This window comes from Labeo rohita, chromosome 17 (genome assembly GCF_022985175.1).
Source record: "Labeo rohita strain BAU-BD-2019 chromosome 17, IGBB_LRoh.1.0, whole genome shotgun sequence".
Taxonomy (NCBI): domain Eukaryota; kingdom Metazoa; phylum Chordata; class Actinopteri; order Cypriniformes; family Cyprinidae; genus Labeo; species Labeo rohita.
Genome location: NC_066885.1, coordinates 6,890,080 through 6,908,178, shown reverse-complemented (window position 1 = coordinate 6,908,178; position 18,099 = coordinate 6,890,080). Strand labels below are relative to the sequence as shown.

The following is an 18,099-nucleotide window of genomic DNA, read 5'->3' as shown; positions in this document are numbered from 1 at the left end:
TTGCGTCTTTAAACGCAGTATGCCACATTTAGATTAGCTCTGCCTGCAGATGTCTTCCCTCATTGGGATTGGAGATCTCAGGCATTCAGAATGGAAAAATAAGAAAAACTATGCTCACAGAAGTCCAACTAACTGTGTATTTTTGGCCTTGTTTATGCCAAAATATGCATTACAACACAAATCTGGTTTCTAAGCCATTCAGTTCATTTAGAAGATGTAGAAATTAATCTTACGGTTGAAGATTGGAGATAAATTTTGAGAGAACTGAATCCAGGAAGAGCTTTTATAGAATGTTTTGCAGATATCGGTAGCCTAGTTTTTAGCTTATAGTTTTAATTTACAATAGGATAAATAGACTAAAACTGTAGAAGCCCGTTTCTGCCACTAAATAAAAAAAATGTAAAAAAGGTAATTGCGACTTTTTGTCTCACAATTCTGACTTTTTTTTTTCTCAGAATTGCATGATACAAACTCGCAATTCTGACCTTTTTTCTCAGAATTGTGAGATATAAACTCGCAGTTGTGAATTAGAAAGTCAGGATTGCAAATCTGACTTTTTTTCTCAGATTTGTGAGTTTGTATCTCGCAATTGATTTTTTTTCCTCAGATCTGTGAGATTATATCTCGCAATTCTGACTTTATAACACGAATTTGCGAGTTTGTATCTCGCAATTCTGAGAAAAAGTCGAATTGTGTGGAAAAAAAAAAAAAAAAAAAGTCATATAAACTGGTAATTGCAAGAAAAGATTTCAAAGTGTAAGATACAAACTTGCATTTGCGGGTTTTTATCTCGAATTCTAACGTTATTTCTCGCAGCTGCAAGTTTATATCTCACAATTGTGAGAAACAAAGTCGGAATTGCGCAAAAAAAGTCCAAAGTGTGAGATACAAACTCACATTTGCGAGTAAAACAGTCAGAATTGTGAATTTTTATCTTGCAGTTCTAACTTTATTTTTCGCAGTTGCAAGTTTATCTCACAATTCTGAGAAAAAAAGTCGCAATTGTGTGAAAAAAGTCAGATTCGTGAGATATAAACTCATAATTGCAAGAAAAAAGTCCAAATTGTGAAATACAAACTTGCATTTGCGAGTTTTGTAATTCTAACTTTATTTCTCGCAGTTGCGAGTTTATATCTCACAATTTTGAGAAAGTCGGAATTGCATGAAAAAATTCAGAATTATGAGATATAAACCTGACAGAGGTTTAAGACGGGTTAGAGCCGCAATAACCTTTTAATTTTTTTTCTTTTAATTCAGTGGCAGAAACGGGCTTCCATATAAAAACACATAACACATTTTTTTGTACATTTTTAAGTAAGTAAAGTCCATATAAAAATCCATATTTTAAATACACAATACACATTTTAAATGTAATTTGTCATTAAAAGTAGGCTATAAGATGTATTGTTTGGATATAAAAGATGTTTAGTACCTTTGAAACTTACCTTAAAAGAATTCAGTACATAAATTGGAAAATGTATGGTCTAATAGATCCAGTATTGGATCTATCATAAAAAATCTTTTAAAAAATGTATAAAATAAAATAGCACAGTGCCTTCAATGATAATCGATATTGAGCAGCTCTAGTATTTACGGGTAGATTTTTTAATGTTTTTGAAAAAAGGCTCTTGTGTTCACCAAGGCTGCTTTTATTTGATTAAAAAATACAGTAAAAACAGTAATATTGTGAAATATTATAATAATTTAAAATAACAGTTTTCTATTTCAATATATTTTAAAATGTAATTTATTTCTGTGATCAAAGCTGAATTTTCAGCATCATTACTCCAGTCTTCAGTGTCACAAGATCCTTCAGAAATCATTCTAATATGCTGATTTGCTACTCAAGAAACATTTTCAGAATTTTTTGATTAATAGAAAGTTCAAAAGAACAGCGTTTATTTGAAATGTTTTGTAGCATAAATATTTTTACTGCCACTTTTGATCATATTAATGCATCCTTGTTAAACAAAAGTATTCATTTCTTGAGTGTAAGTCTCCATTTCATGCACTGCACACCATCAATCCATTTAAACTCTCTTAATTTAGCTTGGCTTTATTTAGCAGTTCGCTCCCTTTCAAATACTAAATGAAATGCACAGCCCAAGGTAAATTCATCTCTAAAAGCAGCTGAAAATTGACCCTGAACCTTTACCTTATAAAGCACTCGAGTGACGAAACGTGCCTGGAGCAACACAACAAGGTTTACCGTCAGGAAAAGCAGCTCTGTTGCTCGAGTTTATAGATGAATAGTTTTTTCAGTCATGTCTTTGAAGACGTTGACGGCCTGTCATGTGTCTTGTCCTGTAGAGATGTCCGTGAAGAGCTGAGGATAAAGAAGACAGTTGATGCCTGGATCAATACACTCAGCAAGGAGATTCAGGTGAGTTGAACTGAAAGATTTAGTCTCTTTTTCAGCCTTCAAATACAATCTGGTGTTTCGGCACAATCTGTCACTGTTCTTTGTTCTCCGAAATACTGTTTTAAAAAAGAAAATATTTGAATAATCATTAGTGCTTTTTGCCTTTGATAATGCTTGGCAATGAACAGAGGTCTGCTATTGCTTTTCTAAATAATCATGAAAAGTCATCATCTAAATGTTGTGCATTTTTAAAGTTTATATTACAGTGCACAAGTGTTTCTGACTACAAGGTCCTCTGTCTCTTTCTCCTTCTCTTTGTCGTGTCTTCCTCCTGGCAGGATGAGCTGGCGAGGGACAGCTCTGAGAGGATTGTGGAGAGGAGCGATGCTGCAGTCGCTAAAGTGGTGCAGCAGGGCCAGGGGAGCAGGAGCGGACGTGCGGCTGGTCCGAGAGGGGGAGGAAGAGGAAGAGGGGGAGGTGAAACCTCTGCGGCAGACAAGAAAACCTCTTTGAGAGGCTCAGTTAGAGCGCATGCAGAAAACACACTGGCGCACGGCAAACAACCGGCTCTGTCTGTCAGAAGCAGACCTGAAGGGAAGCGAGAGACGGTGAGAAGGATTATATCTGTGTTAACTAATGCAGTGCCACACAATGGACAGTAAGGAAGCTCCTCTGATGATGTTCCAAAACGTAATTAGCTGCCTACCTAGACATCATACTCCTTACTGTTCAAGATAGTAGGCTGCAAAATAAGAATTTGACCTCATTTCAGTGAAATTCAAAGAGGGCTGTTCACACAGACTGTGTTTTTGCTTTTAAAGACAGTAGACGCCACAGCATGGATGGAGGTAAAATATGGCAGGGTCTCGAGATGTCTTTTAACTTGACAAAGCATTTTTAAAAATGAGGGGATTTAAGGAGTCTGTGGAACATTTGAGACAAAAAAATATATATAAAATATAGATTTTAGGAGCAATATTTATTGGGAAATTAAATTTAACCTTTTCTTTTGCTTTATATGTATCTCTCCGATAGCATAGATTAGATATAGATTAGATATAAATTGGATTAAAAGTTTACATACACCTTGCAGAATCTGCAAAATTTTAATTATTTTACCAAAATAAGAGGGATCATACAAAATGCATGTTAGAACTGACCTGAACAAGATATTTCACATAAGAGAAGCTTACATATAGTCCATGAGAGAAAATAATAGTTGAATTTATAAAAATGACCCCGTTCAAAAGTTTACATACACTTGATTCATAATATTGTGTAGTTAACTGAATGATCCATAGCTGTGTTTTTTTGTTTAGTGATAGTTATTCATTGTTTGTCCAGAACAGTTAAACTGCCTGCTTTTCTTCAGAAAAATCCTTCAGGTCCCACAAATTCTTTGGTGTTTCAGCATTTTTGTGTATTTTAAATCCATTCCAAAAATGACTGTATGATTTTGAGATCCATCTTTTCACACTGAGGACAACTAAGGGACTCATATGCAACTATTAAAGAAGGTTCAAACGCTCACTGATGCTCCAGATAGAAAAACGATACATTAAAAGCCGGGGGTGAAAAGTTTTGAATCTGTTCAGGGTAAATTTAACTTATTTTGTCTTCTGGGAAACATGTACTGTAAGTATCTTGTAGCTTCTGAAGAGGCAGTACTAAATGAAAAAATATGATATTTAGGCAAAATAAGAAAAATGTGCACATCTGCATTCTGTTCAAAAGTTTTCACCCCTGGCTCTTAATGTGTCTTAATTCCTCCTGAAGCATCAGTGAGCGTTTGAACCTTCTGTAATAGCTGAAAGACTCATATGCAACTGTCCTCAGTGTAAAAAGATGGATCTCAAAATCATACAGTCATTGTTGGAAAGGGTTCAAATACACAAAAATGCTGAAAAACCAATGAATTTGTGGGACCACAAGGGTTTTTCTGAAGAACAGCAGGCAGTTTAACTGTTCTGGACAAACAATGAATGACTATCACTAAACAAAAAAACACAGCTGTGGATCATTCAGGTAAGAACACAGTATTAATAATCAAGGGGATGTAAACTTTTGAATGGGGTCATTTTTTATAAATGCAGCTATTATTTTCTCTTGTGTAAACATAATTTATGTGAAATGTTTTACTCAGGTCAGTACAAAAATAAACAATTTTTTGCATTTTGTATGATCCCTCTTATTTTGGTAAAATAATTAACATTTTGGAGATTCTGAAAGGGGGATGTAAACTTTTGACCTCAAATGTATGTGTAATATAGATAGATAGATAGATAGGCAGATAATTTACTGATACCATAAAAAAAAAATAGGAATAGAAATATAAGATTCTCTGAAATCAGCATGTTTGGGGATTCTTGGCATTAAAAAGTTTAAAAAGCCGGGCTTACGGTACAAGTTTTCATTTTGGTTTGGATGCTGCTTATGTAGGCAGTAGATTATGATTATATGACACTCGAGCTTTATAATTGGCTATTTGGCTGTGGTCCAATTCATCTGTCTGTTCTATTGAAACTGATAATGAACTGTACGATCTGCTAACCTGTTTGTTTGCAGTGTTTATTCCTGTATGTGTTGTTTACTTATCACCGTGACCTGACAAGCTCACAACACTCCCAAAATGGCCCATCTGGATGTAAACACTGTAGCTCAATACTTCTCCGTGTCTCAGTGGCATTTTCTCTAAATGAGCCGCTTTGAGCACCCATATGTTGCCCCGACACTAATTTGCTAAAAATAAAGAGCGAGAAGACGAGAGGCAGGCCTGTCTTATCTGTGTTTGGCACAAGCCCGGTCCTGTTAATGGCCGTCCTCGTTGCCTAGTGTCTGTGTGGACGATTCTTAACCTAGCAACACATTCAGTGGTTATCTGAAGGTTACTGTGTGTGGAGGCCGTTGAGGCATTTAATTGCTGCAATCGGTAAAGGTGCAGTCAATCCAGACAACAGAGCACACAGTTACAAAAGGTTGAGAGGTTTTTTGTTGGAGACACTCTGGGGTTGCCATGAGTTTTAGATGAAACCAAATGAAATCCATATGGCAATACCTCACTTTACATTAGAAGAGTTATCATTTTCTACTTTTTAAACACATTCTGATCAGTTTTATACTGTAGCATATCATCTTTGTGTATTTGTATATTTAGTATTTCGTGCCATGTTTGCTGTAGAAATAAGTGGTTACATACATATCAGTGTGTAGAAGTATAATATATCATGTTTACCATATATATGAGTGTTTTATAGCATAGTTTACCATTTTTAAAGAAATTATAAATTTATATAATTATATATATCATTTTATTCAGCAAGGACACATTAAATTGATAAAAATTGCCAGTTAAGACATTTATAATGTTACAAAATATTTCTATTTTAAATAAATGCTGTTCTTTTGAACTTTCTATTCTAGTAACAATAAATATGTAAATAAATAAATAATCCTGTATTTTTGTTTAAAAAAATATGAGTAATTACAAGAATAATTTACATTTTAAAATAGGGGTTGACAAATATGTGATTTTCAGGGCCAAAACAGATTATTAGAGATCGAGTAGACCGATAACTGATATTTTAAAACAATATATATGTCTGGTGTAAAAAAAAAAAAAAAAAAAAAAAAAAAAAAAAAAAAAAGGTCTCTAACAAAAACTGTATTTTAAGTCATATTATCAACAAATCAGTTTTGAAAATGACTGATACCAATAACCCTAAAAATGGCAACAATATCGGCAACAATAATCGGCCAGACCGATAATTGGTAAACCCCTATTTTAAAATATAAACAAATAGAAAACTTTTATTTTAAATTGTAATAAAATTTCACTGTATTTTCTGTTTTTATTGTCGTTTTGATCAAATAAATGTGGCTTTGGTGAATGTAAGTGGCTTAATATCGGCTCCAAAAATCGTCCAGGCCGATAATCGGTCAACTCTTATTTTAAAATATAGTCAAATAGAAAACCGTTATTTTAAATTGTATTAAAAGTTCACAGTATTCTCTGTTTTTCTGTCATTTTACTCAAATAAATGTGGCTGTGGTGAATGTAAGTGGGTCCTTTCAAGAACATTTTAAAAATCTTATCGTTTCCAAACTTACTGGAAACTTATGAGTACTGTTGAAGTGAGCATAACATAACATAGTTTACCATAGTTGCCGTAGATATAAGTATATTATAATATAGTTTACTCGGTTTACATAGATGTGAGGATAACCTAATATAGTTACCATGTTTACTGTAGATATGATTGTTATAGTATCATTTACCATAAATGTAAGCATAACATAATATATTTTATCATGTTTACCATCAGTGTGGTCAAATCATAATTTACTTTACCATGTTTACTATAGATATGAGTGTGCTGTATCAGTATAATGTACTGTGCCATGTATAAGTGTTTCACAGTATAAAATGCTTGACACACAGTTTGTTGATCTAGTGTATATTTATCATCCTTTCAGGCTCAGTCGGTTGTGTTAAAATCTCACGATGACCAGGAGTATCTGGCCAGGCTGTATGGGAAAGCTCTTTATGATGGTCATCGACGAACACTTAAAAAAGCCCTTACCTTCGATTCAACTCCCCCACGCCGAAATCCAAACCGCAACGACCTAAAGTTGTAGAGACTGTCAAAGGTGACGTAAAGGTCTTCAATTACAAATGTCTAAGTAATTCTTCTTTTCTCTTATGTTTTGTTACATTATAGGGCTGTATTTTTTAAATAGGGAAATTTGTTTGCCTGTACTGCTAAGCAACTTGCAAAATAGTCTTAAAAACAACGTGAAATAGAATCGTGATCACCCCTAATTGGCATTTTCTGTCCAAGTTCTTGAATGTTACTTGTTCCTCCCTTTTCATTCTCTCATATAGGAGTGAAAATGAAGTCATCTAAAACCCAAACTAGCCAATTTGTGGATGTTCCGGCCCTGCAGTCTTCAGTCTCTGAGCCACATTTCCTGTTCAGCCCCAGTGATCCTGCCCAACAGCAGCAGCCTGGTTCTCCGGTGCGAGGTTACCTCATTCCCATGGCCATACCTTTAGGTAAGCCACCATTAGCACAAGTAAAAATCATTCACTGTTAGGCCTGTGTGAAAGGAAAAATTCTTATTAAAAAGTTTTCTGATAAAAATTATGATTTTGATTTAGAATGCAGGCTGCACAGTTTGGCCCAAATTTTGTGATTATATGTCAATATGTCTATAAACTACTACTAGTAGTAATAACAACTATTATTATTATTATTATTATTATTATTATTATTATGTAAAATATAAAAAGAAATTAAAGGATTGGTTCACTTTCAGAACAAAAAAATTCCTGATAATTTACTCACCCCCCTGTCATCCAAGAGGTTCATGTCTTTCTTTCTTCAGTCGAAAACAAATTAAGGTTTTTGAGGAAAACATTCCAGGATTGAAGGTCCAAACTGCAGTTTCACTGCAGATTCAAAGGGCTCTACATGATCCCATTCAAGGAATAAGGGTCTTATCTAGCAAAACAATTGGTTGGTTTCTAAAAAAAATTGTAAAAATTTAATAGTCACGAATGCTCATCCTGACCTAGCTCTGCAATGCGTGTCCGCAAATTCACGCATAATGTAATGACATTGGAAAAGTCACGCGTGGTTAGTTCTTTGTCTGTGTACTCCAGTTCATGTAATTTTCTCCTCCAAGTTTAAAATTGTCCAACATTATTGTTTTACCTTTTTTTGTAAAGGCCGTTTGACTTTCTTTGCACGTTCGATTTATCACTGGGTGGGTACTTCTGCCTATGTCACATGTGACCTTTCTAATGTGACTACGTAATGCGTGAAGTCGAGCTAGTGCAAGACATGCATTTGTGGTTAAAAAGTATAGCAATTTTTATTTGTTTTTAGAAAATGACGATCGTAAAGAACTGCAGTTTGGACCTTCAGCCCATTGGCTTCCATTGAATTCCACATTCCATTCCAACACATTTTTTTTCACAGACCAAAACAAGATGACAACGAAACAAAAAACTTTGAATTACAAAAACTGTGACAAAAATCTATTGACATTTTCGTCAACAAATTAAAATGAGACGAAAATGTTAGGGAGGGTTGATTTGGGAAGAGATTCATTCAGAACAAATCTGATGTGTGGTTAGGAGGTTAGATGCGTTGAACTGTATCATAACCTATTAATCTATCGGGCGGAACGTCTCATAAAACGTTCAAAAATGTCAATATCTGGGAGTAAGAGAAGAGCAAACGTGGATATATGAGATGGCGTAAAAGAGAACTCAGTGTATTGAGTATTCTTTCGCATCTCATGAACAGAGAAATACACACAAAATGAAGTCGAATTGTTAGTTTTGATGAGTATACTCATAAACACACTCGGTTACGTCTTAGGTGAACGGAAACAGTTGGGAGAATATCGAACATGTATCAGTACATTGCATCCATGCATTTAGTTTTGCCTAATTTAGTTGCTGTTGTCTGTGGCATTGATGTTAATCAAGCAACAAAAGAAAGAGAAAAACTCACTCACTGCTCTTGACTGAATCACTTTAGTAGCTCTAATAAAGATTAATTTAAATTTATTTATAAAAAATATGTTTGCTTGAAAGAATGAAGAATGTGGTTAACAAGTTGTCATTAAGAATGCATAATTAGCCTATATAACCATTGTCATTTAATTGAAAAGATCGTGTTCTTGTTTCTTTATGAGAAGTTGTTTCATTTAATTTTAATATAAAGGCAAGTTGCGTGTCACAGCAGTTAAATCTGTCTATCATGATAAAACCTTAATATCAAACCTATACAGTGAGTAATTTTAAAGAAATGCTTAATAACATGCACTGTAACTAAACCCATTAGATTTTAGCTGACTAAATCTACTGTACATTTCATCAGCTAAAATCTTATATTTAGTCAACTAAAACTAGACTAAAACAACTCAGATGATTAAAATATGACTAAAAATATGGCGTGTGACAAGATAAATCAAAATTTGCTTCCAAAATTAACACTGAAGTCCACTATATGGAGAAAAATCCTGGAACGTGTTCCTCAAAAACCCTAATTTCTTTTCAACTGAAGAAAGAAAGACGTGAACATCTTGATTGACAAAAATAATAATGAAAAAAATGCAATAATATTTTATTTTACATCACAATTATAATTATAAATGCTAATATTTATGGCTGTCTTAAAGGAGTAGTTTACTTCCAGAACAAAAATTTACAGATAATGTACTCAACCCCCTTGTCATCCAAGATGTTCGTGTCTTTCTTTCTTCAGTTGTAAAGAAATAGTTTTTTTGAGGAAAACATTTCAGGATTCCTCTCCATATGATGGACTTCTTTGGTGCCCCAGAGTTAGAACCTTCAAAATGCAGTTTAAATGCAGCTTCAACGCTCTAAACGATCCCAGCCGAGGAATAAGGGTCTTATCTAGCAAAGCGATTGGTTATTTTCTAAAAGTAATTTACAATTTATGTACTTTTTAACCTCAAATGCTCATCTTGTCTATGTCTGTGTGAACTGTCTTCTCATTTTCTCCTCAAACTTCAAAAACGTCCTATATCGCTGTTTTGCCTTTTTTTTGTAAGGGGCGTTTAACCTTCTTTGCATGTTCACTTTGTAAATACTGGGTCGGTAGTTCTCCAGCAATTTAGGATGATTTTGAAGTTGGAGTAGAAAATGAGATGGGAGTTTTTTGGCGTACCCTAACTGTCTTAAACCAGAAAAACAGTGTTAACGCAGACCTAGACAAGACAAGCGTTTGAGGTTAAAAAGTATATAAATTTTTTTTGTTTTTTTAGAAAATAACCCATTGTTTCACTAGATAAGACCCTTATCCCTTACGGAATCGTTTAGAGCCCTTTGAAGCTGCATTTAAACTGCATTTTGGAAGTTCAAACTCAGGGGCACCATAGAAATCCATTATATGAAGAGGAATCTTGAAATGTTCTCCTCAAAAAACATAATTTCTTTACAACTGAAGAAGATGAACATCTTGGATGACAAGGGGGTGAGTACATTATCTGTAAATTTTTGTTCTGGAAGTGAACTACTCCTTTTTAACTCCAAACGTTAAACCTTTGAACTTTGTTGGTTCTGTTTTGTTGGTAAACGGTACTCATTAAAAGTTCGGGAATATGGTGCACATTGTGTTTGACGTTAAAGTGACCCAAACTCAGAGCAGATGCAGAGATTCACTCTGAAGCACGCAGCTCATATTTATTTAATTAAATCACTGTCTTTGCCATTTGATATTTCCTCTAAGCCCTATCACAATTTTGGTTTTATTTCCAATAATTGTGCAACTCTGTTGACCTCAGTTTTGTGAGTTTTTGATTATAGGAGTTTTTTGTGTTTGTAACCTTGTGAGAAAAAATATTTGACACAGATTTTGCATCAGGATTGATTATGTATATGATGCCTTAAAACTATAGCTTCACACATCCTATCTTTTGATTGCAACAAATACGCACACAACCGATGATGCAGTCTTTGCCGTTCAGTGTCCATTAAACCTCTGACCATTCCGAAACAAAGACCTCCGACGCGGCATGAATGGTTGCGACAGCCTCCACATGCTGCAGTCATAAAGCGCTTCTCCTCCGGCTGGCTCTGAGCACACGGCAGCTTTAAAGAATGGACTTAATTAGACAGACATTTCAGCGGTGTGAGTTTAGCTCTTAATTACGGCTGCCTCTCCACTCGTTAAAAAACCTTCCTATGCCGCTCTCGTTTAATCACTTCACTGTCAGGGACATTAATGCCTTTCTATTACGCTCTCATTTTCCCGCTTCCAATCACTGCGTGCTTCATCTCAGGTCCGACCTTGTGCGGTTGGAGGTAATTCTGTTTATTAGCCCGAACGGCCATATGTATGAAAACACCGTCGTGCTTTACGAGGCCACTTTTTAGGGCAGTAATTGCAAATAGCCAATTGAAAACATTTTGAAAGCGTTCATATTATGAGTTGATTAGTTTCTTTTATCCCGTCCCCCCTACCTTTTGAGGATTACGACCTCCTGGCGCCGAAACGATCCATTAGTTTGGTAACGGCTGAATTGCTGTCGTTATTTTCTGCAATGGACTGAAGAGGTAATTAAAGGTATTGCACAAAAAACGCCAGTGACGAAGCACCTTTGCTCCCCTAAAGCTGTTTACAGTATTCAAATGTTTCCCAAATTGTGGCTCAGGGTATTGAAAATGGAATGAACGGGCGGAAAATGGCCTAGTAATGTATGAAATGGCAGGTGGGCATTTTGTGAGGGGCTGCCAGTATGCTGGACTGACCTCTGATCTGAGCTATGCTAGAGTGAACAAAGACTCGCTAATCACATCTGCAATGCAGTGGCCCTGATCGCCTTCGTAGACACTCAACTCCTTTCATGGTCATATTGAAGCTCACAATTGCATTATTGGAATGTCTTTGTAAGGAATAAATGCAGCTACAATGCTAATGTTGCTAAAATGTTACATTTAAACACTGGCTTTTATCTGTTTAACACTAATGTTAGTGCATGAGTCCGAAATGGGCAACTACTGCGGAAATGTTCCTGAAGTGACGAGATGTGTGGACCCTAAGACTTAGTCTAGTGTATATAATGACTTACTAGCTACGCTGTAAAAAACAATTTGTTGATTCAACTTAAAATATTTTGTTACCCAGCTGCCTTAAAATTTTAAGTTCAATCAACTTAAAAATAGTTTAGTCAACTTGAAATGTTAAGTTGTACTAAGTGACAACTTAGATATTTCAGTTCATTCAACTTAAAAGCTTAAGGCAGCTTGGTAACAAGCCCAGCTTTTAGGTTAAACAAACCAACTTGTTTGTTCAGTCAACTCAAATATCTAAGTTTTCACTTATTACAACTTAAAATTTTAAGTTCAGTCAACTAAAATAAGTTTAGTCAACTAGAAATGTTAAGTCTGCAGGGTAACAAATTATTTAAGTTAAGTTGTAAATTATAAGTTGACTCAACAAATTTTTTTTTTTTTTTTTTTTTTTTTTTTACAGTGTAGACCAGTGTCAAACAAATTAGCATAAACCAACCTAAAAATTCATGTTGGTCATATTTTATTTTATTTTGTTTTATTAGTTTTTTAAAACAATTTTATTGGTCCTACCACATTATTTATTTATTTATATATTTTGCAGGATTTTTCCCCCCAGTTTTTAAAAAAAAAATTAAGCAGTTTTACAGGGCTCTACACTTACTTTTCTTTTTAGGAGCACTTGTGCTCATTAAAAATTTAGGAGCACAGTCAAAATTTTAGGAGCACTTTTTAATCAATAACCAAAAAATCAGATAAAAAAAATGATCCTTTCCATTACGAGGTAATATATGACTCCTTAAAATGATTTACTGGGGAATTTTTTTTACCTTTGTAATGGCATTTTTCTAACTTTAAAAAAAATAAGTATAAAAAGTATGTCATCGTTTATGTTAATTTTTTTTTTAAAATTATTATTTATACTTTTTTTTCTAATTAAAGCAACAGAATAAGAACAAGTAGAATAATAATCAAACAAAATCAGTATTAACAAAATGAATTTGTACCACAGAGGTGGCACAGAAGAACACGAAAGTGGCTTGTAGGTGTATTTTCATGTTTAATGAGGCTCAAAGGTGGCATGAGTGCAATCAAATTTATAAATTCATGTTGAGATGAATGTCTTAAATATAACATTTTGAAAACAGAAATGTTAAATGATTCAAATAACAGAAAAGATATTTTAAAAATGAAACTAAAACTGCCAGTAGGTGGCAACAAGTCACTGATTTAATTACTGAATCACCCATTCATTTGATTCGTTCAAACAGCTGATTCATTCAGGAATAAAGCAAGTGACTGTCTTTATGAATGGGGAATTGAATCATTGAATCATTGACTCACTAGATTCGTTTAAAAACACAGGTTCATTCATAAACGATTCAACGCTATGTTTGAATGGAGATGCGAAGCGGGTCAGTTGTGACTTGTTTCAAACTATTTTTGACGACTAAATAGAGCACAATCAGGCAATAGCGTTATAGTCAGATAATGTAATTCACTTAATATTAACTTCTTGTTTGTTTAACTGTTGTATTAAATCAATATCTCATTTACAAACTCCCTTAAAAATCATTAAAAGCTGTCACTCCACAATGAATCTCTTATTTACACTCTCTTTACACTTTGTTCACGAAAGAATTCATGAGATATGTCTGTGATACATTACTCAACGTTGCAAAAACACGTAGAAACTATTAAAGCTCCCCTCAGCGCAAACACAAATATGCTGATCGTCTCAGTCACACTGGTGCTTCTAAATATTTTTTCATAGTCACACGCAGTAGTTTTCGATCGCACTGTAGAGCCCTGTTTTAGTATCCTCTTCTTAAGGCGACATACTCTGAGGCAACTATATTTATGTCTATATATGACAAACCAGATTAAAATGAGGACTTTCATGCCAGAAGGATGTTTTTTTTAACACGTTTTCCAACAAGTTTAAAAAAAAGTTAGTATTTTTAATTAAACAGTTCTTTCCGAGTCTTTCTTACTTGACATATTTACATTAGCAAGAACAGAATTACCAAAAAATTGTTCAGAAGAGAAACAGAAAACCGAATGTTTATGTTTTCAGGACATAAAACCACACATGATTAAATCATTAAAATTTTCCCGGACTGGCTCAACTCTCAAACCGATCTGTCTGGCCTTGTTGAGCCATGCTGGTTTTCTCAGCAGGGATGTTGGTTTTTTTGGTCTAAATTTAAAGTGAAAAGCAAGTTAGACACGTTCTCCTTCATTTCACCATCTCATTCCCAAAATCGTTGCTATCAGGTCCATCTAACTTTCATGTAATGAGAGCGAAGGATCTCCTGATAATGTATTTAATATCCCATATCAACTAAAAGCACATCTTTCAGCAGTTGAGGCGATTCCCAAGGCGTCTTAATCGTCCACCGGTGTCGTCCTTGTGGCTGTCCTATTTCCCGTCACACCGAATGTGTGAATGAAACCCGAGCGGAAAGTTCCAGACTCTCATTAAAAACTTCCCAGGCACTTCTGTATTTTGTATCTGTGAAGGAGAGAGTCCAGACCGGCCCATCCTGGATTGGATTGACTCGCCAAGGCTCAGACTGGGTCTCTGGAGGGCTGTAGATTAGAGCTGGCCTAATTTCCCTCTCTTCCGTGACTCTCTGGGGACGGCAGTGGGAATTGCGGAGCGCCCCATGGGAATGGTGAGAGAGCCTTTCATCTGCTGCAGATGTTCGGTGCGGCTCATCCACAGACGGCCCCCGAGTCACAGTTACACGCGAACGACAGCAGGCGAGCTCTCCGCAAATCTGCTTAGCAAGTTCTGCACTGCAGAGAGTAGAAAGTGGCAGTCGAATCAACACAGCAGCGATCAAGAGAAGTTTAGACAGTTTATAGCAGCATTCTGATTTTTCAGTCAAACTCAGGAGCTTTTAGGATACTTTTTTCTTTATATAATAAAAGGATTGTTTCTGTCTTCTATATGTCTGATTATCTATCTGTTCATCCGTCCGTCCGTCCGTCTATTCATCCATCCATCTATCATTCTGTTCCTCCATCCATCCATCCAACAATCAATCTGCCATCCATCCATCTTTCTATTTGTGTATAGTATCTATCTATCCATCCATCTTTCTATTCATCCATCCATCTTTCTTTTCATCCATCATCCATCCATCCTACAATCAATCTATCTGCCATCCATCCTCCTTTCTATTTGTCTCTCCATCCTTCCATCCATTAATCCAACCTATATGTCGTTCTATCTATCGTTCAATCATTCTGTCATCATTATTTCTATCATATCTATCTATTTTCATATATATCTATCTTTCTATCTGTCACTCTGTGCATCTGTTTGTCCTTCCTTCCATCCATCCATGTCTATCCGTCCATCTATTCAACATCCATCCGTCTTTCTATTTGTCCATCCGTCCAACAATCAATCTATCTGCCATCCATCCATCTTTCTATTTGTGTATAGTATCCATCTATCCATCCGTCTTTCTATTCATCCATCCATCCATCTTTCTTTTCATCCATCCATCCATCCATCCATCCATAATACAATCAGTCTATCTATCTATCTGCCATCCACTCTCCTTACTATTTGTCTATCCATCCATTCATCCATCAATCCAACGTATCGTTCTATCTATCGTTCATTCGTTCTGTCTGTCATTATTTCTATCATTATATCTATCTTCATATATCTATCTTTCTATCTGTCATTCTGAGCGTCTGTTTGTCTGTCTGTCCGTCTTTCTATTCGTCCATCCATCATCCATCCATCCTACAGTCAATCTATCTGTCCATCCATTCATCTTCCTATTCATCCATCCATCATCCATCGTACAATCATCTATCTGCCATCCATCCTCCTTTCTATTTGTCTATCCATCAATCCATCTATCCAGTCTTTCTGTCGTTCTATCTATCGTTCTGTTGTTCTATCGTTCTATCATTCTATCTATCGTTCTGTCGTTCTATCATTCTATCTATCTGCCGTTCCGTCGTTCTATCGTTCTATCTGTTGTTATTTCTGTCGTTATATATATATCTATCTTTCCATCTGTCATTTTGTGTGTGTCTGTCTGTCCGTTTGTCCGTCCATCCATCATCATCACTCTATCGTACATCCATCTATCCATCATCACTCTATCATTCATCCATCCATCCATTCATCCATCTATCCGTCCATCCATCTATCGTTATATCTATAATTATATCTATCTTTATATCTATTTATCTTTCCATCTGCAATTCTGTAAGTCTGTCTGTCCATCCGTCTGTCCATCCATCCATCATTACAGTATATCTATCGTTATTTCTATCTATCTTCATATCTATCTATCTTTCTATCTGTCCTTCTGTACATCTGTCTCTCCATCCATCCATTCATCCATATATCCATCCATCTATCGTTCTATCTACCTATCTATCGTTCCATCTAGCTATTATTCTGTCTAGCAATCGTTCTATCAGCATATCTGTCTATCATCTGTAATTCTGTACATCTGTCTCACCATCCATCCATCCATCATTATATATATCATTTCTATCATTATTTCTGTCTGTCTTCATATCTGTATATCTTTCTGTCTGTTATGTCCATTTGTCCGTCCATCCATCGTCATATCTATCATATCTATCTAACTTTCGTTCTTTCCATCTGTCATTTTGTATGTCTGTCTCTCCATCCATCCATCTATTTTTCTATCTATCTACCTATCTTTCGTTCTGTCTATGGTTCTGTTGTTCTGTCTAGCTATTGTTCTGTCTAGCAATCATTCTATCAGCAGATCTATCATTTTATCTGTCATTTTGTACATCTGTCTCTTCATCCATCCATCTATCCATCCATTAATTGAATTCATTTTAATCCCTCTTTCTTACATTCAAATTTCTTACATTCAAATCTGAATAGCAGTTAATTCTCTATTCAGTTCTGAATTCCATGCAACTCTGTATAACGATCCGTCTTTTTTTCTGTTCTTCCCCAAATGTATTATTGATAAAGAAAGAATCCTTGTGAAGCCTCTTAATTCACACACTGATTGCTGCTCTTGCTTGGCCGAGACGCTTTCATGGCTCATGCTCACCATAGCTTGCTGTCTCTGAGGTGCATTCTTATACGTTATTGATTGTAGACGAAATTGCTCTGGTGGTATCCCCAGCGGTGAAAACGTGACTTCATTTGTTGCTTTAAATTGCATGTGGTTGCAGAAGCGGGGCGTGTGCACACATATTTATGTGCATTTATTTTGTTTTAATCATCTCATCATCGCTCTCTCCATCTTCTCTCCCCAAGTCTCCTACTGCAGTGTCCTCGGGTCCAGTAAAGTCAGTGATTTACATGTTCTTGGATGTATTCCTAAGCATTTTGGGGGCTGTGAATTCTGTCTCTTCATTCGGCTCTTTGTTTCCTCGCACGCCTTGCGGCTTCTCTGGGTTGCGAATAGCCCATAATAGCATCTCTTACTGTCCATCATTGTGCTAATCAGTCCGATCTGGTTTCGCCTTTCAGAGCGCACACTCTCTTGAGGTTCTGGAATACAAACGCCTCCTTTCAAGCTTTCCTTCAGCAGAACCCACATGTTTGCTATCAGAAGTATTTGTGCATTCCAGATGAGTCAGTGCTTCTTGCTCCTGAGCCACTGTTTGGATGCCCTTCAGCCAAATTATGGAAATCGTAAAGCTTATGTTTCCCCTGCTTTGCATGGAAGGCTGGGAAAAACAGATTGCGGCGCTCGCAGCAGATTTATGCTAATGCCAGCCTCCTCGTTCGCCGTTAATGTGCCGAGGCCGGACTCGCATCTCTATGTAATGGGGCGTCTATAACCTGCCTTCCTGCAAACGGGGATGACACAAACCCACGCTAGCGCACTCTGGCTGAACCTGTTTCTCTCACGGTCCCTTTTGCAGAACAGATGCCAATCATGTTGGCATCTCGCTCGGCCAGATGTGTGCAAATGTGTTTCGGGCTGACACGGCACTTTAAACTACCGTGGACGTCCTTTGCAGTCGCTCTGCGGTGAGCAGAGAGATGGAGTAATGAGTAGGTGTGTGTGTGTGTGTGTGTGGGCTCCATCTGCAGGAGTGTGTCTGTCTTTAATATCCCTCTTGCGTGAGTATTGGGGTCGCGTTGTGCCCTTGCCTGTAAACAGCGTGTTGATGTTATCTGCGCTGCATCGGGACGATGGATGTGCAGACTTTA

General features: G+C 36.0%; 1 protein-coding gene across 1 annotated transcript in view; it reads left to right on the top strand.

Moving 5' to 3' along the window:
* The window catches only part of kiaa0586 (KIAA0586 ortholog), a 161,136-nt gene that overhangs the window by 73,504 nt on the left and 69,533 nt on the right, over positions 1–18,099 (top strand). The window contains 5 exon segments of the mRNA XM_051133094.1: positions 2,311–2,383; positions 2,701–2,970; positions 6,836–6,932; positions 6,935–7,009; positions 7,245–7,415. Of these exon segments, the coding sequence (XP_050989051.1) occupies positions 2,311–2,383; positions 2,701–2,970; positions 6,836–6,932; positions 6,935–7,009; positions 7,245–7,415 (686 nt within the window).